Source organism: Mycteria americana, chromosome 5 (assembly GCF_035582795.1).
Source record: "Mycteria americana isolate JAX WOST 10 ecotype Jacksonville Zoo and Gardens chromosome 5, USCA_MyAme_1.0, whole genome shotgun sequence".
Lineage (NCBI taxonomy): Eukaryota > Metazoa > Chordata > Aves > Ciconiiformes > Ciconiidae > Mycteria > Mycteria americana.
Window position 1 is genome coordinate 17,656,948 of NC_134369.1, and position 22,374 is coordinate 17,679,321.

Consider the following 22,374-nt stretch of genomic DNA (forward strand, 5'->3'; position numbering starts at 1 on the left):
ATAGACAGGGGAAAGTGCTCAGGACCTGCATCCTGGCAACTTCTGGTACATTCACAATCCAGCATTAAACTCCAGGACTGTGACCACAGGCACAATGTGTTGATGGCCAGAGCTAGTGTTTTGGGACTCAGGTGTTAAGCAAGCAGAAAGCTTGCAAAGTAGTCTGTTCCCCGAGTTGTTTCAGGCCTGCTTCATGAAGAGGTAACTGGTGCTGTAGAAGTATCTGTGCCTCTCCATCAACCACAGAGTCTGAACAGCAAATTTATGTGTAGCTGTCTCCACTGTAGATGTATAAGATTAGGGGAACGCCACCCAAAGCGCACTGAGGCATTTCTCAGGTTTAAGAATAGGTTAAGTTATCAGAACTAGAAAGCTCTGGTGCTGGGAATAGAGGAGAGGAGAAGAGTGCCCCTGACCTGAACTCTGAACCAAGAAGTTGTGGAGGGATCACATGCATGATCCTCTATCCAGACCCGATAACATAGACCTTACAGACAATCTTTGAGACCACGGCTTCCAAAACTAAGATTGTTGTCATGCAGAGTAAATGAGAAAAAGAATCTCTGGATCCTGTTTTGTTTTGGTTTATTTTTCCACAGAAGGCCACAGCTGAGGTCCTCTGCGCTTTCCCCAAACCATCAGCTCCTTCACAAACAGCTCATTCGCTATTTGCTCCCCATCTCTCCCAAGGCACCACAGAGCTCAACTGACAGTGACAGACCATGTTGCAGCTCGTGGATGACTTGCTGGCAAGCAGACACAACCTCCCTCTCCCTGAAGTCTCTTGATACAAAGGACAAAGCAATGCCTGTACAAGCGTCACTGATCCATGCTTACTTGGCTAATCGACATCATCCCAGGCAGAGAAATACCACAGTTTCTACTGGAAGGGAGCAGCTCCCAGCAACAGAATGCCCTGCTTTGTCCCGAAATGGAGCGCAACCCTCTCACCCTTTGCCATGTTCCCGCCTTCCCAGCTCCCAACCTTCAGCCCTTTCAACACCCACAGTCTTTCCACTCTGCCACGAAGCAATGAGAAATTCCCTGCCAGAGGACATTGTTCAAATGGGTTATTGAAAAGAAATGCAATTCCCTACTCCGGGCGAACAAGCTTCTTCTTTTCCCCTTGAGGAAGAAGGATAATAGCACAGCAAGGGGAAAAAAAAAAAAAAACAACCTATCCCCAAAGCCTGCTGTAATAATATTAAATAAGAGACCAAAGGGGTTTGGCCAGGAAAATCCCAAGTTCAAAAGAATAATTGCTCCAAGAGATTTAAGCCTACAGCTGAGTCACTAAAATGAAGAAACCTCTCCTTGTCCATAGAAAGCAAACAAACCTTGGGTCATGCAACAGAGCTTCTGTATGTCCTTGTTAGAAAGAAAGAAGAAAGAAGCCAAATGCAATTAATCATAGTCCCAGAAGAAAGGATGAAATCTCTGTAATTAGCTACACCTAGGCTCATCTTTCCACTTTTCAAAAGGGAAAGGCTGGACTAATCCAGCCTTCTTCTTTCACCCTTCACCCACAGCGCTGCCACAAAAGCCTACTACAAATACCGTATCACTTCTCTCCAGGGGTACACACTCACCTGCAGCCTGTGGTCCCCCAACAGCTTTCCAGTAAGTGTACAGGGAGGGGGTAATGTGCAGAGAGCATACAGAGCTCCTTTTCTTAGTCACCTTTTGTGGATGAGCTGTGATGGAGTTTGCAGACTCTCCAAGAACGTGGAGACCTCAGCTGAACTACAGGAGTTATTTTCAAGCTAGGTATTTTATATCCACAATCCTGATCCAACTGATCAATGACCAGAAAACACCAATTAAAAAAACCATACAAACATGAAAACACTTTCCAAATGTTAAGATTACAACTGCTTGTGCTAATAAATTGGCTTATACCTGATCCTCAGGTGGTGCAAATTTGCCTGACCATCACCCTGCCCATAGAAAGTGTGTTCTTCACAGCTGTACGCACTGTTTGTACAGAGGTGAGTGGACAGGGCTATATATTAAAAGCAAGGTCTCCAGCAATTGAATTCGGTAGGGTGAAGCCAGCTGGCAAGCAGCTCCTTGATTTGCAAAAGGCAAAGCCACATTTCACAGATGAAACATGTCCAGATCTAAATGTCACAATTCCTTTGCTACAGCTTCATTCGAAGTTTTGGAAAACATGGAGGAAAAGTGTAGTACTTCAGAGAGAGGAAGAGGAAGGGCTGGAGCTGGTGGCTACAGCTTAGGAGCAGAGGTCAGGATCTGACATCTGAAAAGTCTTATGCAAATCAGAACAAGCCATTCAACTGCTCCGGGGCTCCCTTAATAAATAAGGGTTGACAAATATTATTCCAACAATGAAAACAACCACAGACCAGCTCTTTAGGTCAAGTACATCAATGGTAAATACAATACAGTGGAATAATACCAAAATGACATCAGCTGAAGAACTGAGACTGATTTCTACCCCCTCTCTTGTATACAAACCACTGCTAACATATGAATAATGCTGTCAACAACAGACGGGGAATGCTGGCCAGCTTTGTGGTGAGGGAGAACGAAGAATGCAGAGTGGACAGAAATCTCCAGCTTTGCTCTTCTGTAACATGGCAGAAATGCTTATTTTCAAAGGAAGGAGATTGGGTCATTCTATGAAAAAATGGAAGTGATTACACAGCTCCAAGTACAGCCGGAGCCTTCCTGTACAAACGTGGGAAACGGGGAGGGATGATTAACAGCCAGTCTGTGGGATACGGCAACAGGGCCAAGGAGCCTCGGGTATGTCCATAATGCGACACCCGCTCCTTTCCCTCCAGGTCACTGCTGCGGACACAGCCAGAGGCATTGGTGATGCTCTGGGGGCTGTTTCGTGGCACAGAGCTGTCTTCATCTGCTCGCAGGGCTGAATTTGCACACACCACCAATATCAGCCAAAACACTAAAAATCAGTAGATTGCGCCTCTAATCTTTGCACAGAAATCTGGCAGAGGTGCTAAGCATGGTGTCAGAGCAAAGGTGGGATTTGGCTGCAGCAAAGGTGGCTACCAAACACCCAGAGTGGCCTCCCTGTGCAGTCCTTCAGCCTGGAGCTGCTGTTCATAAAAATGAAATCAACACTCTGCACATCAGCATGGTCAGAAGGGTCCTGCCAGCACGCTGGGGTCTGTCCCTTGTTAATGGGAATTCCTACCATCCTTCCCGGGGGATGCACAGATCCTCGTGGAGAAAACCAAATGCTGGCGGCAGGCAGGCTGCTTGCCCCGGTTCTGCTACGGGATGGCAGGAGCAGCCCCGAAACGGCTGCGACGGGATGCTCCAGCAGCAGCAGGTGAACTGCGAGCCAAAGCTGCCCTCCGCCGGATGCAAGGGAAACAACCCCCTGCGCTGGGAAAGTCAGAAGCTATGTAGTTTTTCAGGTGCAGGTCCCTTACTTTCCCGTAATTAGGGGCAACATTCACTTTTCTCGGCGTTGTGTTGCAGGCACAAAACGTAAGGGCCAGAAGCTTTCAAAATGAGCAGCAACCTGGGAAGTCTGGAAGCATCCTGTTGTCTGACAGCACCAAGCCCTGACATCCAAGAGCCAGGCTGTGTTCAAGTGACTCTGACTAATTAACTGAAAGAGGGGAATTCTCGCCCACTGCTGATTTTTCTATAAACCAGTGACTGATGCACATGCTGGAAAGTGAAACCCCATAAATTTTGGCTAGATAACAATGCTACTTGAATGTGGATGTTTAAATATGGGTATATAACCAAAGATTAAGCTGAGAACTGAGGTAACCTTTACTTTCAGACAGTTAACATGCAGAAGGGATACGATCATTGTATTTGATTAAAAATAATACTCATTAAAACCCCACTCAACCACCAACATCTATAAATACTTTAAAATCACGAATTAGTTAATATTATGTACATCTCCAATTTTCATTTTATGTAATCATATAACAACTACAACATTAATCCTCCTAGCCAGCCTTGTGTCAATTATCCAACAGAGAACAGGCACCAACCACAAAAGAACTAAGGAAAACCTTTTCAGGTTCCAAGTGAGAGCAAGAAAACTCCTGAGATTGCCTGCAGCAATTAATTTGGCCCAACACTGCCAAGGTACATCAGCAGAGTTTTCAGGGGCTACTCCCTAAGGCAGCAAGGGCAAAGTCTTCTACTCAATTAACCTTTGCAAAGATTTGAGATGCAAGGTAGCCATCACTGCAGCACCTGAAGGCATGTGGACGTACACCAGGGTTCAGAGACCAACGCACGATGCCCAACACCGTAACTGAGTGTGCCCTGTGCAAAATGCCCAGGTGACGTAGCACCACATACAGTCCGCAGTGCTTATGGCACTAGGAAAAGGATCATGAAAAGCAATCGGTGGCGTTTGACTTAGCTGCCTGACTGTAAGTGAGAGAGCATTGCTGTAGAAGCGCGGGGCGGCGGGAGCCGGGCTGGCTGCGAGGCAGGGGCTGCGAGGCAGGGGCAGCTGGCGGACACTGGCACTTGCCAGCGACGCTGGTCCCTTCCAGGACAAGCCCAGTTCCTGAAAGCCAGAGCTTCCCCTAATGACTTTTAAGCTCTATCCTAGGCTGTAGAGCAGCTGTAATGCTCACAAAGGTTGAAAAGAGTTATTTCCATGCTAACGTGAATCTGCAGAAGCAAATGTCTGTAATAAAAAGAAGCAGAGCAGAAGAAACATAGAGCAGAAGTTCACGAGGGATTTTTTTTTTCCCCACCAGAGAAATGCTGGGGAATCTTCCAGGAAGATTACAGCCACATGCGCTTCCCTGCCCGCAAAGTTCTCCGACACACCACACCTTTTGAGCTTCCTTTACTAATAATGAACAGAGACCAGTACATACAGTAAAATCAGGCATTTCTTTCCTATTGCAGCACATAAGAGAAGGTGGTAGCCTGCTACAATGTGCCAGGCTTTGGAAAGCAAACGGAAGCGGCAGGCGCGTGCTTCATCTTGCTGTGACAGGGCTAGACCACCTCCCTCTTTTCCCCCGCTGTCCCAAGCTTGCTTTCCCCTTTCCCAAGGTCTTGCTCTATATTGAGCATCCCCCAAGCACACCAATTTCCCCATGATTTTCACACTGCTCCTGATTTCCATTTCTCAGTTCTTTAACATTGTTTCTTAAAAGCAAGCGATGCAATACGGGCTGCTTTTCAGCACACTCAGCTCCAAAGAGAAGACAACCAGGAGACAGAGAGACTCCATTTCTCACTTCAACGTGTTTTTAAATCAATTTAAGTAGACAGAAGATGAGATTTTCAGCAAGGTCCCCTTAAAAACAGTGGGAGTAGTTCTTTGCAGCAGTATGGAAAGCAAAATTTTGAGTTCTGGTATGATCCTCTACTGCCACCAGCAGTAAGGTATCACCAAAAAACTGGGGGGGAAGCAAAATACCCCTTAGCAGCTCCCTTAATGGTTGCAACAAGGCCAACACCAAACAAGTGGACCACTCACCCAAATTTGGTGGAGAGGACACCTCCCAGGGCGGAGCCGATGATGATGCCTATTCCAAAGCAAAGACCCAGCTTCCCCAAAGCGTCAGCACGTTGGGAAGGAGTAGTCTGGTCTGTAATAACCTTCTGAGCACCTGCAGGGAAACAAATCCCTTGAAATAAGCTTGTCACAGGGTCTGCCCAGCAGGTATAAATTTTTAGGCCACAGAAACAGCGTTTGCCACAAAACAGTCCTTGCAACCCCGGGGAAAATGCTTGTGTGCACACTGCTGAGTGGAATTGGTTCAGCCTGTCAGTCATAGGAAACAAAACACTCAAACCACTCAAATAAACCACTGCACAAGTGGCAAGAAGAGACTTAACACCCTATCAACTTGAGTCCTCTCGCATGAGTTACACAGACTTCTGGTAGCTAAGGGTTGTTGTATGGTTTTTGCTAGAAACAGCTAGGAAAGGCCAACTAAAGTAGAACAGCTTGGTGAGTAATGGAAGGTATTTTTGTAACCATGTTTCATTTTGACTAATATGCTCGTTTTACCAGGAGAAAGGGAAAAACTCTCCTATAAAATATCCTGCTTACAAGAAGGCAGCTGAGAAGTTTGGGATAGCACCGCTGCCAGCAAGTATTCATCACCCACATCTGAATGGTGAAGTCCAAGCAGTTTGCTCAAGATCATACAGGAGAATGGACCTGGGACTACAGGTTACCAGCCCTGCCTTCCATAACCAATACACCTGCTGCTTCAAGTTCTCACCATTTCATCCCTGATAACCATCAAATGTTCCTCCTGCCTTCCTTCATACTGTTGAGCCTACCGACTTCCAGCAACGTGAGCAAGAAGAGAGGAATCAGGCAATAAAAGCAATTTGGAAAGTTACTCAGCCCTGACCGACCTTACCTGCTAGCCCGTGCATGAACACTGCTGGCAGCCTGGAGAGGAAGAGGAGGGGGATACTGGTGGAGATGGACAGGAGCAGGAAGAAGGCACTTCCAGATGCACTGGAGAGAATTAAGGCGGCTCGGGTGCCAAACTGATCCATAAACCTAGTACAAAAATGGTACAAGGCTGTCAGAAGTGGGACCATGCAGTTCATTACAACCATGATGCACCAGATGGATGGAACTGCACGGCCATCTCGCTCTCATTTATCCGCCATGGGAAGCGCTGACCGGATTCTCAGAAGTGCTCTGTTCCCAGAGGAGCTCAGCTCACTGAGTAACCTCTCTTCATTGCTGACTACTGGCAATACAAAACTTTGCCTTGCAAAAAAACCCCCAACCCCCCCAAAATACTCCCAAACAAGCCCCCAAAATTGGAAGCCTTGCCTGGAGGAGGAGTGCAAGGACCAGTGCTGAAGTACCAGCTGCCCATCTGGGAACGTGGGCACTGACACTTTGGTGTAACAGGGGAATGTGGAGACAGCTGCCACCGCTCGAACTGTCTCCAGACCCCTTGTAAGCACAAGGTAACGTGTGCTTGCTTAAGTCCCTTCCGCTGGCATTTCAATGAATAAATGTGATTTAATCTCAGAGCTGCTAAAGACCAGCCACAGGCAGAAGCAGTTATGGCAGCTCAGTAACCCATTCAATATGATCACTTCAGAGCACATAGTTCCCTCAAATTTTACTTTGCGACTTAGAATGGGTTCAGACCAGGGAATCAGGCTAGCTAATTTTTTAGTTCAGGTTCAACGGCAATAGAAGTTATTCCAAACTCTTTCCAGAGGATGTTCAAAGCAACATTTCCTCATTCAGCACCACTTAAAGAAAATAAATAGATAGCTTTCTATTTAGGTTCAATAAAGACTGCACAATAGTGACTCAAGTTTTCTTCTATTTGAGGGAAAAAAACCAAAACAGACAGATGAGGTTTTGGTTCAGGTTTTATTCAACTCCAAAATACTTTAAAAAGTTAAGTTGGACAAAGTCCAAGAGTACCACAGAAGGGGTTCTGAGCAATTGGGACTAAGATGACCATAAAACAGGCCTTAGATAAAGTTTTTCACTCTAATTCCTCCTTCCTCCTTTTTATTGAAGTTGCATATTACAGTTAGCAGATGAATGTTACCTTGCATAGCAATTAGTTGTGCTTACACTAAAAGAAACAACAACAAAAAAATGCCAAGATTGGTCTACAAAGCTACGCATAAGTAATTAAAGGGGTTTGTGTTGAGGAAGAGGTACAGGTCCAAGCTTCTCTGTTTACATGAAAGCCAGGGAAGTTTATATTAGCTGTTTGTAACCTAAAGACCATGATTAACTAGATAGTCCAGGGCTTTTTTGATTTTGTTCCTTAAGAGTAAATTCAGTGCTTCATCTTCTCATGGCTGTTTAGCAGCATCAGGCAAGAAGAACAAGGACTAAACTACACATTTTTCTCTCTCTTATCCCCCTCCTTCCCATTTTCTCTTTATCTGCCTTCACACTGAGGTCAAAGCAGCCTCACACCTAGGAAAATCCTTTTTATCTCAAACCTACATTGCAAATTTTGGCTTCAATATGGCACTATACACCTTCAGTCCCATCTACACCAGTGGGAGTCCAGACCTAGATGGATTCTGGTTTGCCTTTTTCCTTCCCTTCAGCATCTCTTCTGACATCAGTGAATGACATGCACAGAGGAAAACCAGATTTCAGATGGCACCAGATCCAGAACTGAAGTATTACTCCGGTTTTGTGTATTAATAGGAAAAGCATTCAAACTGGGCCCTTTGCACCATCTCCATTCTTAGGAACACATTTTCTTCGAAGCTGCACTGGAGAATTTAATGTTACCATTATTAATTTTTAAATGTGTATTATGGTAGTGTCCAAGGGCTTTTAGAGATCGGATCCTTGAAGTGCTACACACTATGTACCAGAGGATCCTGTAGAGCTCACAATCTACATCAACCAGAATGGTAAATCCCATGCAGGAAAACTGAGGCACACACCAGCTCTGTATCCGTGTATTACTTCACTGATCAGTAGCAGGACTAAGATGAAAAGCTAGATTTTTCTCAGCCTCATTTTAGTTTGCTGTCACTGGATTACACTGCTCTTTCAATTTTTTCTGCTTTTTGGGAATGCATTCCCCCACCACTTGAATTTTTTGGGGCCGTTTACATTTTGTTAGGAAAAGGAGTATGTGTCCCATGGGGTAGAGAGGCAGGAAACCCGAGTCTTTTCCATTCTTCTCTTACTTTAATAGTTGAGCTGATAGATGCATCAGTTTTTAAAGATTCATTTAAGTCTAGCTTTGTATTAAACACTGATGTAGATACAGTGAAATTCAGCTATAGAAATAACATGACCCTCCATTATTTTCATTGACAGCTCTACTTAACATCAATAAATACCCTCTTTTTTTAGGTTTCCCAGTCACAAGATATTTCTAAGGTTACACATGGCTGTAAAATGGTTGCAGGATTAAGCCGTTAGGACCTGGGCTCCGAGGACTCTGATGGTTTAAGCCTGTTCCCAGTATATTGTTACACTTAAACGTGTCATTAAAACACAGCTAAGTTAATATAAAGGCTGGTTCCATATTGCAGTATTTCTAATTATAGTATTTATTTTCCCCTTTCCCATTTATGAAATCTTCAAACGTTTCACCAGGATCACGAACCAGAACTAAACATTTTTTTATTAAAGTATAAAAACGCCTAGCTTTTTTTCAGCTATGAAAAGGGTCATGAGAATTGTTCTCACTTACCTTCCGAAAATGGGACCTCCCACAAGCTGGAGCACACCAAAGGTTGTCTGGAGGTAGCCAAACCCCACTGAATCCAAACCTAGGCTCTTTGCCAAGTACTAAAAAAAGAAAAAAAACCCAACAAAGTCAGGGGAAATGAAGTATGCTATATTTTTGAATAAAGAGCTTAATGTCTGTGTAGAGAGGACTACAGCTCCAAACAAGCACTTCCTTCAGTTCCCCATACCTACAGATAAAATTTTCATTAGGTCAGACACAGGCTGCTTAATGAAGACCAAAAGCCTCCATCCCACACCATCTGCTAATGGAGATCAGCCAGATGTGATCAAACCCATCAATTTTGCACCAGGTGACAAATCTGAACCACCCTTTATCTTTGCAGTCCCGCACAGCTGAATGTATTCAGCTACTGCTAAGGGGGATGAGGTAGATTTTAAGTAGCTTCGTGCCTCCAGACCCCACACCTGGGGCAGCCCAAGCACCACCCAGGAGATGACTGCAGTAAGGTCTTGGCGCTGTTGTTTAATTGAGCAAGCCAGAATTAATGCAGGCACAACATGGGCAAAATACTGCCTCTACTTATAATCTGGATTGTACACGCACAATCTGAGCTTGCAAAAAAACACAGATGCACACCTTGAAGGCCACAATCCTTTGGGGTTTTTTATTTAAAAATTGTATGCTCAAGGGACAGCTATTTCTGATTCATGTTTTTGTTTTGTGCCATCTGCTAAGAGTTGTTTAAAAGTCTCAGCCAAGTTCAGCTCTCAGAAGGCGGGGAGGTGTCCCAGTCTTGCCCACTTCCCCTGGGTGCATGTGCTCTGCACTCAGGTCCCCAAACCACCTGTAACTGATCGGTGATCAGCTACATTGATCTCCCATAAATAAAGTCTCTCTCAGCCTACAGGTTCAGGGCACCACGAGCCGGTTTAGTCCCAGAAGGAGGGAGCAGTTTGCCTCTGGAGGCACAAAACCGATGGGGAGATCTCCCAGAAGGCATGGGCTCATCAGAGACAGGGGTGGACAGATGTATCATAGATCCAGGAGCTCACAAGAGCAGGAAAGCTGCCTGGAGGTAAAAGGACCTAAGGGTGTTGGTCAACACCCAGCTGAATATGAGCCAGCTGTGTGCCCAGGTGGCCAAGAAGGCCAATGGCTTGTATCAGAAATAGTGTGGCCAGCAGGACTAGGGCAGTGATCATCCCCCTGTACTTGGCACTGGTGAGGCTACACCTCAAATACGGTGCACGGTTTTGGGCCCCTCACTACAAGAGAGACATTGAGGGGCTGGAGCATGTCCAAAGAAAAGCAACAAAGCTGGTGAAGGGTCTAGAGCAGAAGTCTTATGAGGAGCGGCTGAGGGAGCTGGGGTTGTTTAGCCTGGAGAAAAGGAGTCTGAGGGGAGACCTTATCGCTCTCTTCAACTACCTGAAAGGAGGTTGTAGAGAGGTGGGGGTCGGTCTCTTCTCCCAAGTAACAAGTGATAGGACGAGAGGAAATGGCCTGTCATGATAACTGAAAGGGTTATCAAGCATTGGAACAGGCTGCCCAGGGAAGTGGTTGAGTCAACATCCCTGGAAGTATTTAAAAGATGTGTAGATGTGTCACTTAGAGACATGGTTTAGTGGTGGACTCGGCAGTGTTAGGTTTACGGTTGGACTCGATGATCTTAAGAGTCTTTTCCAACCTAAATGATTCTATGATACCAGACAGAAGAGTCCAGTAAGTGAGAAGCAATGATTCCCACTCACAGCTGGTTTATTACGCTCTCAGAAAAACCCACCTCTGATCTGAAACCTCTGATTCTGCTGCCTGCTTGTTGGGTCACTCTCCTGCTGCAAGCAAGAAGATAGGAACTACATAAGCTTCACCCAGGGCCATCAGGCCAGTACAAATAGTAAACCATCTTTTACTGCCTGGGCATACCCAGAACAGTCACAGTTTGCTTGCTAGGTAGGAATACACTTTCTCCTGCTAGAAACTCTCTTCTGACTTTGCTGGAAAACTACATAGCCTAGCATTGAAAGCAAGACATGCTGTGAAGCAGGACAACCCATACTCACAGGCATGACTCCCATCTGCATGAAGAAGAAGGTCAGCTCCAGAGTTGCAATCAGGTAGGCAACAAGGATCACTTGTCCCCTCTTGACGTCTCCTGAGCAGCTGCTCTCCCCCAGGGTCTCAGTCCTCATTTCCGAGGCTTCTTCCTCACCTCCAGAGCTGGCTTTTGTGTTCATAGCACTCATGGAACGACTTACTGCAGGCTGACGGGCTGAAAAATGACAGGCAGGTGCTTTCTAGCTAGGAACGTGGAGCATAGGTAAGGTGCAGGAGCTGCGTGTACAGTTCAAAACTTGCAGCGTGAAAGGTGCTGAGTCAGCATGCCAGGGATTTATTTTTTTCTTTCTTTCTTTGTTTTTTCCTCCCCTTTGCTTACTTGCCAGGCAGGATCAACAACGCATCAAACCATGATCTCTTCCAGCCTCATAGCAGGTGGGCTCATTGCTTCAAGTACCATCACAACAAAGACCTGCTTGAAAGTCCCAGTGGGGTGAAAGTGGACCTTGCCCCAAACAAGAGCACGTGACAAACTCTTCAACTCTTTAACTCTTTCACTTCTTTCACTTTTATTGCCTCTGGTGGCTCAGAAAAGATGACTGTTTTAATTCTTCATGAAAGGCACTTTAATTTTATTTTTGGAGGTTGCAAGTGAAGCTTACAGCAGAACAGCTTTTTTGAAGTCCTCATGTTTATTGCAGTAGATTTATACATATCCTGGAACAAGCACAGGTCTTACACGCAGTTAGAGTTGCTCTCATCAACACCTGTAGTTGAGCCATTTTCTCTCCTTCACCAGGTGCTGCAAATTTATAGAGAGACTGAGCTAGCAAATGTTCACATGCAACTCCACTCAGACTACAAATTACCAGTCAATGCCAAAAACATTAAAAAAAATACCCCTATTAAAACCACGCAAATCATGAGGCTGACTGCAAACTGGGGAATTAAATAAACAAGACTTATTTGGCCTTTGGGGGTTTTGTTTGTTTGCTTGCTTGTTTACTCAGGCTTTCATTTGTTTGTCTGCTTGCTTGTTTGCTTGGGGGTTTATTTGTTTGTTTTCTTACTTGTTGAAGCCTGGAAGTCTGGTTGAGCATTATCTTTAAAATAAAGAGAAAAAGAAAGCAGAGATCCCAATGCCCTGATTTTGTAGAATCCTAGGACTTTTGGTAGGAAGAGACCTCAGGAGATTTCATCCACCCTCCTGCTTGAACACACCAGCTCAGCTGTGGCTTTTTCTAGACAAGCTTTGAAAATCTCCAAGAAAAGAGATCTGCCCCCTCCCTGAGTATCTGGGAAAGTTCTTCCTAATGTCCAATCTGAATTTCGCAAGTTGCGGCTTGTGGCTGTTGTCCCTCATGGTATCAGCTGCCACTACCAAGGCTGCATCATCTCTGGAGCTGCCCTTCAAATAGTTGCACGTGGCTGTTAGACCACCCCAGCCTCCTCTTTACCAGGCTGAACAAGCCCAATTCCCTCCACCTCTTTCAAAGATGATGTAGTCTAGACCCCTGACCTTCTTGGTAGCCATCCCCTGGGTTCAATCCAGTTTGTCCACAAGCCTCTTGAACTGGGAGGCCCAACACTGGGTCAGCCTCTCCAGCACCAAGCAAAGGGGAATAACAACTTCCCTGGACATCCTGGCCATGCTCCTCCTCAAATGGCCCATTACATGGTTTGCCTTATTCCTGATGAGCGTGCACCATTGGCTCACACAGCATCGCCATCACCCACAGTCCTCACGCTAGGGTTGCTATGCGTCCAGTCCGTCCCCAGCTGGCATTGATGCAGGTGGATGTGCTGCCCCAGGCTTGCGGCAAATCGTCGCCACTTTCAACTTGTTGAAAACCTTGAGGTTTTGGTTGATCCAGCTCTCACCTTTCATCCAGACCCTCCAGCCTGAGGCTCCGTTATTGACCGTGTCAGCCAGTCCCTCTAATTTAGTAACATCTCTGTTCAGAAATGGAGGCTTGACTAGCCATGAAGGCTGACACAGACACATCAATACAGGGTCACACACAGATTTTTGCTGGCTTGGATCCAGAGTGGATGTCAGGGCTCCCAGGTTTCCAACCAAGCCGAGGGAGAGCGTCAATTCAACACGTCACCACAGAGCCCAGAGCCCCGGGATTTGGTGAGGGCTGCCAGGCTCTACCTCCTGGTGAAGGAGGGGGGAGACCAAAGGTTTAAAGTTTCACCAGGGGCGGGTACCTTATCGCTGGAGGCTGTACAGAAAGAACCTTTCACAAACTCAGCCAGAACAGGAGTAAAAGAAGCACGTTTAAAGAATGACTTTCCTAACAGCGATACTAGCGCTCAAACAGACCCAACTCACAACGCCCTAGAAGTCGTATTTGTTACCGAAGAAGGAAGATTACCCAGCATGTATTCCAATTTAGCAAGGGATCAGTGCTCAACATTTGATTCATCTCAGCGTGAAACAATGGATTTGCCTGCACTTTGAATGTCCTGCAGCACAGCACCAACATCGTCACTCCCTGGTTTGCGCTGGACAGGCACAATGTACAAATTACCAGCATTGAATAGAAGAGTAAAATTAATGACAGAACTCTGTTTATGGAGGTTTCAAGACAACCAAAAAAGCAACTCATGCAAATGCAATGTAAAACACTGCTTACGGGAAACTTGCTGACTTGGACTTGAAAAGCGTCAATATTTTGACTGGTGAGTTTGTCTCAGCAGCAACTGAAAACAGATCCCAGCAAGGCGACCGAGGGAAGCAATGACTTGCAGATGCAGCCACTCTCCACTAGATAGGAGCCTCGTCCTGTCCAGGGCATGCAGTGCAGACAGCTAACCAGCCACATGCTCTCACTCAGATTTAGCTTCTTTTTACTGGCATTAACAAGGGAAGTGGAGAAAAAAAAAAACCAAATGGAGTTTAATTTTCAGCCTCTGGGGCAAAAGACACAGCTCTGAGAAGTGGGGACCTAAACTCAGTGCCTGGTGTGGAGGTGGCCATGGAGAATGAGCTACAATCACTGGACTCTGTTGCTGTGCATCACTGGATGCCTCTTGACGGGTCAATGCCCAAGCCTGCTCCTTAGCATCCCAGATCAGGCTGCAAGTAAGAAAGAGCCCTGGGCCCAACTCAGTAATCCTCTTCTAGCAATAGTCTCTTTGAGCAGGATCATTTATCTCCCCATCCCTGCGCTTTGGCATGGACAGGACAAAGGGAAGAGGGTGGCAGTTTTAAGCCACCTTTACAAGCCATGAGCCAAGCCATGTCCATGCTGCCCTAGCCCCAAGGATGCAGGGATGAGCTGTATTCTTCAAACTTGGCCAAGATGTTGGCAGCCCCAAATCATCTTGGTGTTGTCCCGCAAGGTCTTCTGCACAGGAACTTGGACTTTCCTGACTTTCAGTGCCTGATTTTTAAAATCTCGCCCCATGAATCAGTCGATCTAGGGGCTAAACGTGGCAGCACGAGCACCAATGGAAAAACAGCCGGTGTGATTGACACTAGGCAGATCCTCCTCCCCCCCCTGAGTGAGAAGCCTGTCTGAAAACGCCTGCAGGAGCTAAAGTATGATGGAGATTAACTCCGTTCCCAGCTATGCCCTGCTGTACACTGCGTTTGTAGTCATCCAGGTAGGGGCCAGTTCAGCAATAATGCACCATTAATGACAGATAGCATAGGCTGGCGGTGCATTTTTATCTAAAGGCTCCTTCTGGCTCAATTTTAGACTACAATGCAGGTAGCACTCAGTCACTGACAAGCCATCTTTAAAAAATAAAGATTAATCTAAAAACCGGGGAGGAATAGGTTATGAATAGGAAATTATTTTTCTTGGGTAGGATAAATAAACTTTAAATGGACAGATATTCCAGGGAGACTACGGTGAAAGCAAGCAAGGAGATAAATGTCTTGTGATGAAACTGCAGATTAGGCCATTAGCTATGCATTAAGTCTTGACACTTATTCTCAACATTTTTTGAGTATTTATAGTTGCCTTCCCCAGTATATCTTTCCTGAGGGCTGTTTATCTGGTGATCTCTGGAAAAACAGAGTGGGAAATCTGAGAACATCTTTACAAAAAGAAATTTATAAAGACTTATTGTTTATGTTACTTGGGCAGAAATCTTTTCTTAAATTACTGGAAATGGGAAGCAAAGCCAGCTCAAAGTGCGTATGCATGGGGAGGGGAAATCCACCCTCAGCAATACCAGCAGTTGAAAATGCTGGTTGAAAAAGGATAAATTGCGGGGAAATAAATCCCGAATCCTTCTCTCAACTTGTATTTTTTCACAGATGAAGCTTAATATGATCTGTAGCAACATGAGGTACTCTGGGTGGGATTCACCTGTCTGCAGAGGGTCAAAACAAGCTTCACTGCCTCAAGAGAGCCTTGGAGAGGGATAGAAGTGCAGATGTGCTGCCCAGCAATGAAGGGCATCTCTCAGGCCTCAAATCCTCTATGAATGCAAGCGGTCAGGTCTCTCCAGCTACACAAAAAACCCAGTAGGATGAACCAAATCCTGCTCCACTCGCAAATCACTTGCAAATCCACTCGCAGATTACTCGCAAATCCACTTCCAGATCACTCGCAAATGCACCCATACCTATGGCTGGGAATGCCAGGGAGGGAATCGCTGCCTCTTGGGTCCAGCAAAGCTTTCATTTCTCCTTGCAAAGAGAAACTGCATTTCAATGGACTGTGTGCTGGGGGGTGCCAGGAGGGACGTGAGGTGCGAGATGAATAGTTATGAGCATACCTTCCTCTCCTTGCAAGAGCATCGTGAGGCCACTGCACCAAAACCAGTGAGGCATGCAGATATTCAGGCAAGAAGAGACATAAAAACCCTTTATGGAGACACAGCCCTCAGGGAGCTATCGTCCTGGTGATGTTTCTTATGCTCTGAAATACGAGAGAGGAAAAGGAAGAAGTATCCCAAAGCGATTTCCCAATAGCTGGAATGCTGAATTGCCGTAATGAGGGAAACTGCTCAACACCAGCCATGGTCAGTGTGAGCCATCAAATCCACAGGATCTGGCCCAATCCCTCTCTTCCCCCAACCCCGACACTGAGGGAACCGGTATCATTTGTAGTCTGGTGAAAGATTTATACAGTTAAGCAAATAAGAGCATAGACGGCCCAGTATTGCCAAAATTATGATGTCCCATGTTTGTTGACTGATTTATTCCTTTGTCTAATTGTGTTCACGAAAAAAGCAGCTCACTAATGAATGGAAAAAAATTCCACATGGCCAGCAAAAAAAGCCATGTTTAGTTTACAAAATAGCACAGTCTTCAGGGATTTTCATAAAAACTACAGAGACAGACCAAATCGGCAATGAAATCAGATTCCTGGTGGCTGCTGAACTCTTTTGGCTCTTCCTATGTGTGTATTAAATTGCAGAAAGCAATTATTTATAATTTGTTTTTATAAAAATGCTGGTGCGCTTATTCTGCCTGGCAAATTATTTTGTGAAATGGAAAAGGCTATTGTTCATTCTTTTGGTAAAGTCTTTGTTACTTAGCATATTAAACTGCAAATCACATTTTATCTGAAATATGGCTGGTTATTATTAACTTTTTAATGGTAAAGCCCCAAAGCTCTAACTAATATTGAGGCCCCGTTTGGTGCCCTGCAAACACAAAAAGAAGTTGAGACTCAGATGAGGGAAAAGAATTAGATTCTCCTTGTCTTGCAGATGGGACCCTAACAGACAGAAGGGTTTAATGACTTGCCTGAAATCACAGAGGAAGTCTGTGGAAGAGGCTGGAGTCAGACTCCATCATCCTTTGGATGCCAGTCCTGTTGTTTAACCACAGGGCAGTTTCTCCTCTCTAATATTCTGGAAAAATTAAACCAAAAGAGAACATTTCTGAATGCTGGAATTTGACAACAAAATATGCAGATGGGGCAGAGGCTGTGTCAATTGTAAAAGAGTTTTGGAAAAATCCCATGGCCTGAATTCAGAAGAGTTACACCAAGAATAACATGACCAAATAGGAAGAAAAAGCTCAGTTCTTTGTACCCATCCAGACTCATCGGCTCCAGCAGGACCTCCGGGAGCAGAAGCCTCTCATACCTGCTCACACCGAGTGGCACCTTGCTTAGGATGTATTTCAGCTCAGCCAGAGGACCACTTCCAGAGTCATCTCCCAGGTGCTGCCATGGCTGTGGCCCACCTCTGCCCCAAAATATCTCCTGGGCAAACAGAAACCCCTCAAGTTTCAATGAGCTGCTGCCACGCAGTGGAGAAGGGCTGCTGGGCTGCCCGGAGAGCAGCTGCCAACCTTCAAGTGAAGGCATCAAAAGCCAGCAAATGCCACCAGCCTCTAGTGGTCCACTATGCTAGGACATTGATGAATTGGCAAGAAAAAAAATCACTCTTTCCATAGTGAAAGCCCAGGTCTGTTGGATGAGCTCTCTCCTGGGCAAGGGATGATCTCCCCCAGACTTGCCATTCTTCTTCCTAATGCTCAAGCCACACTTGTTTTAAGCAAGCGTGACATGGCCATCTCTGTAGGAAACTGTGATTAAAGGAGTGGTTATACCATCTGCTGCTGAGCAGGGTCCAGGCAAAACTGCACACGCTAATGAGGGATGGTGACGGCCCAGAAGCGATGGATACTTCTGCCGCCTCTGTGGTTGTGTCTTCAGCTTACTGGCATGTTGGCGCGACCGACCTTCAGACAACTCGCTGCTGGATAATGGATGAAGCCCTGTGCTCCAAGATACACACAGTGCGTTGGAAGTCCAAGGTTTATAGCCAAAGAATATGCTAGATGTGACAAAAATGGATACATGCGCACACAAATAAAGCCTCATACTTAGCCTGCAATATGCAATATTTCATTCAGCTGGTATTATACAGCCACCTTCTGGAATTGCAGCAATGTCTGGAATGCAAAAGCTGTTTATCATTTAAATAACATTTAAGCCATTATAATTTATATGAGAATTGTAACTGATTGGGGCTGTATGGAGCTTCTTGTTGTGGTTTGCCGTAGGAATGCTGCAGATTTCCTCTGAACACATTACATTCTGCACACAATGGGAGCCCCAGACATTTTCAGCTAGTCTTGAGCCTGCTGCATTTACCAAAACATTTTCCTGTGTCAGAATTAAACAATTGCCTGATTTATAACTCTAGAGCATTCAGGAGACCACCAGCAACACAATGTAACAAGAATCTCTCTGTCGGTTAGCCTTCCGACGAAGCTATACACAGCACAAACAAAATACGGATGTGTATTCAGTGTTTCTGTTAATGTATGTTTCTGCATAAAGCAATTAGAGAAGGACAAAGCACGTGTCTGTAAAACCTTGCACATCCCAGCCGCGGCTTCCCGGCACAGAGGACGATCTGTGTTACATCCTCAGACAAATCCTTTTCTGCTCGGGGCCAGGGGAGACGTGTACCTTCCCAGCCTTGCTCCATTTGGCTGGCGGGTTTCTCCACATGGACTCGGGACCTGCGTGGAGCCAATGTGGGCTGTGGAGGGAAGGGGACAGCTGCCCCCATGCCCAGCTGGCTCCATTTGCTATGTGAGTGGGAGACAACCCTAGGTTGCAGATATTCGCTGCCCTCGGATGGAAGACATGGGACAAAAGTATCCATAGTCACGCAGGGCTGGATTTATCAGCAGCTCAGAGGTGGTGAAATCCCAAAAGTGGCCGGACACCTCTTGATATATCTGGACTCTAAATGCCTTCCAAAGCCTTGCCCAAGGTCTTTATTTTTTTCCCTCTAACAAACACCACTTGATTTCAGCTGAAGTCTTGAATGGGATTTGTACGGTCAGAGCAAACCCCCAAGTTCGCACAGTTGCAAGTCAGAGCAGAGCACGTACTCCTGCCTGTCATCCACCTCACCTGGGAAAAATGCAGTTTTTAAAGCTCTAGAAGACACTAGCCCTTGGCAGTATTTGCTCTGCCAGCCAGGTCTGCATCCCCTACACCAGCGATAAAGGCTGTAGCCAGGTCTACTTGGGGAGAACAATTACAATCTTCATTTTAGTTAGGAATACAAGAGAGATGACAGTCCCAAGAGTGATGGGTTTTTGTTCAAACCACCAGATGGCTTTGGAGACCCTTCACTGCTTCCTCCTGGCCTTCCCATCCACCCTCCACTTGAATTCACCTGAGACAAAATGAAATCAAACCTCCTTTGCTGGAGGTGGAATTTCCTCGCGGGCTCCTTAGCACTGAGGTTGTAGGGGGGGCCCACTAATGGCTCTTGAGTGGGATATCAGGAATCTTCTCAGCGGTTTGGGGAAAATTTTCAAGGTAATTCAGTTAAATCAATGTTGAACACTGAATACAACTCTAACATGGACAGATAGATAAGAGGTGGAAAAGTTTAGAAGGCACATCCTTACAGTCAATCTACCCTATCATATGAATAAGTCCCACTTCAAATACATCTGAAACTTCGCTGTTAAGAGGCCAGCACCTGCATGGTACCATTTGCTTCTCTTCTTTCCAGTTCAATCTCCATAGGCATGGCATTTCTTCAGAGCAAAGGATGAGGATGCATTCCTAACATGTTGCAGGTACGTCTGACACAAAAAAGGCCCCCAAACTTCACAGAATCACAGAATCGTATAGGTTGGAAAAAGATCATCGAGTCCAACCATAAACTTGCCCAATTGTGTCTTTAAAGTGCTCTCTCGAAAGCACATTGCTTACAATAATTCTTCAGAATTATTTTGGAACAACACCAGGAACTATGAACAAAATTTGACTCTGTGTAAAGAATCAGAGCAAACTTTGCACACTGTTAGGATCCAGCTCTGGCATCAGGAGCAATTTAAAGGGGGACATGAGTGGCACACAGAAGTTTTTCTAAGAGAAAATCCCTAAGAGCTATTTATTTTTTAAAATTATTTAAAAATAATTTTTAAAGCTTCTCCCCAACATGATCGCAGGCTCACAACCTCCCTGACTCTTTGTCATTGAGCAAAGGTATTAGCACTTGCCATGGACTTGCCACCAGAGGAAAGACCCAGACCCTTCCACAAGGAGTGGCAAAAGCACTTATGCCCTGGAAAGAGCACAGAGAGGGAATTAGTGCTTCTAAACTTGCCAAAGGACAAGAGTTTGCCAGCCTCAACCGGAGCTGGCTGCTGCTCATGGGAGGGCTGGATGACACCTGTGACCAGGATGCACTAAACATTTTCTGTTGCAGTATTTGTTTTTGAGGCTTTTTGCTTTGATACTGATGCCTAATGCTAGGCCATTCCTAAGGCCAAATGCAAGGCTGGCATAAAACAGCAATGCCTGCATAGTCTTGGGCTGGACTTGCCACTGTCAGTACCATTTGGCATTCGTTAATCTTTTCACACTCTGGAGAGGGTGGAAATAACCCAAGAAGAGCTGGGTTCACGTGTTCCATTTCTGGAACACACAACTCCCTACATCAAAGTCTCCATACACTAAAACCAGGATCCGTCATCTGGCTTTTCCAGAAATCAAGCAAGTCTTGCAAATTTTCAATCCAAACTGGTTGAGAACCAGTTCTGCCAAAGCGTGATTGGATTTGAGGATTTTGCAAATAATTAGGATATTTGAAACAAAGAAAGAGAAAAAGTGCCACTAGAAAAAGGGACCTATCCCAGCTTATTTTCCTAATGTCCCACCAGACAGCAATGGGATTATCTCTGTCAAACTGCCCCAGGGGTGGTGCTAGGAAGAAATTCCCCCTGGCTTCCTATGTTGGCTGGGTCCTGGAGACTCCTATTAAAACCAACACCAATCTACTCAGCAGCTCTGCCCAGGCTCTCTCCTCATTACCTTCAAGACAAAACAATAAGGATTTATTCTTCTTATTTATTGCCCAGCACAGCCAGGGGAGTGGTGGGTTATGTTCCTCCTGAGCCTCGCCAATTAAATCATTTGCCAAATTCAGCCAGCTCTGCACAGGTGAAGCGACAACAGCCTCAAATCCCACCAGAGGCACCCTCGGAAGCCACGGGACTGCAGAGGGGTGGAGGACCTCGCTGGGACTGCAGGGGCAGGGCAGCAGAAAATCTTGCTTAACGGTTGTGGTGCATGAAAAGGCAAGGCTCTAGATTAAATTTGCAGGGTGGCAGTTAAAAAAAAAGCCATTCTCCCATCTGCAAAGCAAGTGCATTCTATCTAGAAAGCAAGGAGACTCCATAAACATAGGACCTCCAGATTTATTTTTTTCCTTCCAAAGCAAACTCACTACCACTTGGCCACTGTCAGCTTAAACGATTTCACCTGGTTTATATTTTCCTTTTGAATACCAACAATGACCAACTGACTCATTTTTACTTTGAGAAGAGCTGCAAGATCTGGATTACTTGGCTCTAGGCTGAAACCCTGACCCCAATTCACTGGGAATTTTGCCTCTGATTTCCATACTGCCAGGATTTAATCTTCAGGTCTTTTATCCAGCTCCTCTTCTGCTTTTACTGTTAGGAAAACATTTGTTTCAGACGCATTCAGTCATGACTAGGTTTGAGAATGTGTCTCACGGTTCACACTAGAAGAATTTGTACCATGCCATTTTGAAATGCCTTCATGTGTGACTGCGTGCTTGCTGGGGGGACAGTGAGATACCTGCTCTCCTGCACAGCATAAGGGAGTGCCTTTAATTGCACCTCTATGAAATTAAAGTTTGAGTCAGGTACAAGTGCATCTCTTTGTGCCTGATCCTCCTGTCCTCACTCAGTCCAAAACTCACCCTACTTGAAACTCAGGGTCCGGCACCTGGAGCTGGCTGCCCGACAAAGTTGTTTTAGCAATAGTTCCTGCAAGAAGTGGCAGAGCAGCTGGTAAGGGTAACTTTTTAAGGCTACAGAATGACCTGATGATTTTTCAACCTGGTCACAGCGCAGGAAAAAAACATAGCTTTCTCCTGGCCTCCACCATCTACCAAAGGACATTACAATCGTGTGTAATCAGAGTATTTAGCAACATTTCTGACCATGGCCCAAGGCAGCAGGTCCTTTCAGCTTCTGTCCAAAACTCGAGAACTAGCTCATTAAGAAATAGCTATGCCAGTAGATGTAATGCAAATAATTAAAAAAACCTTTAAGCCAGTGTTAGTCATGGTCTTCCACCCTTCTCTGCTCTGTTAGGGGATATGGCACTTGGTTTCTCTTTGGATCTGCAGGATGCCAAACACTAGCGGGATTTGTTTTGGCTGCTGCTGC

At 45.6% G+C, this 22,374-nt stretch overlaps 1 protein-coding gene across 2 annotated transcripts in view; it reads right to left on the reverse strand.

The window, feature by feature from the left end:
* The window catches only part of SLC67A1 (solute carrier family 67 member 1), a 63,056-nt gene extending 51,045 nt beyond the window's left edge, over positions 1–12,011 (reverse strand). The window contains exons 1-4 of one of the 2 annotated variants that reach the window (XM_075501453.1): positions 11,222–12,011; positions 9,159–9,256; positions 6,363–6,508; positions 5,465–5,597 (exon numbers count right to left, since the gene is read on the reverse strand). In XM_075501453.1, coding sequence (XP_075357568.1) covers positions 5,465–5,597; positions 6,363–6,508; positions 9,159–9,256; positions 11,222–11,404 — 560 coding nt within the window. In that variant the 5' untranslated portion in view covers positions 11,405–12,011. Of the gene's footprint in view, positions 1–5,464; positions 5,598–6,362; positions 6,509–9,158; positions 9,257–10,941; positions 10,994–11,221 lie in introns of both variants that reach the window. The other variant, XM_075501454.1, reaches the window with a different exon arrangement.
* Positions 12,012–22,374: the final 10,363 nt, after the last annotated feature.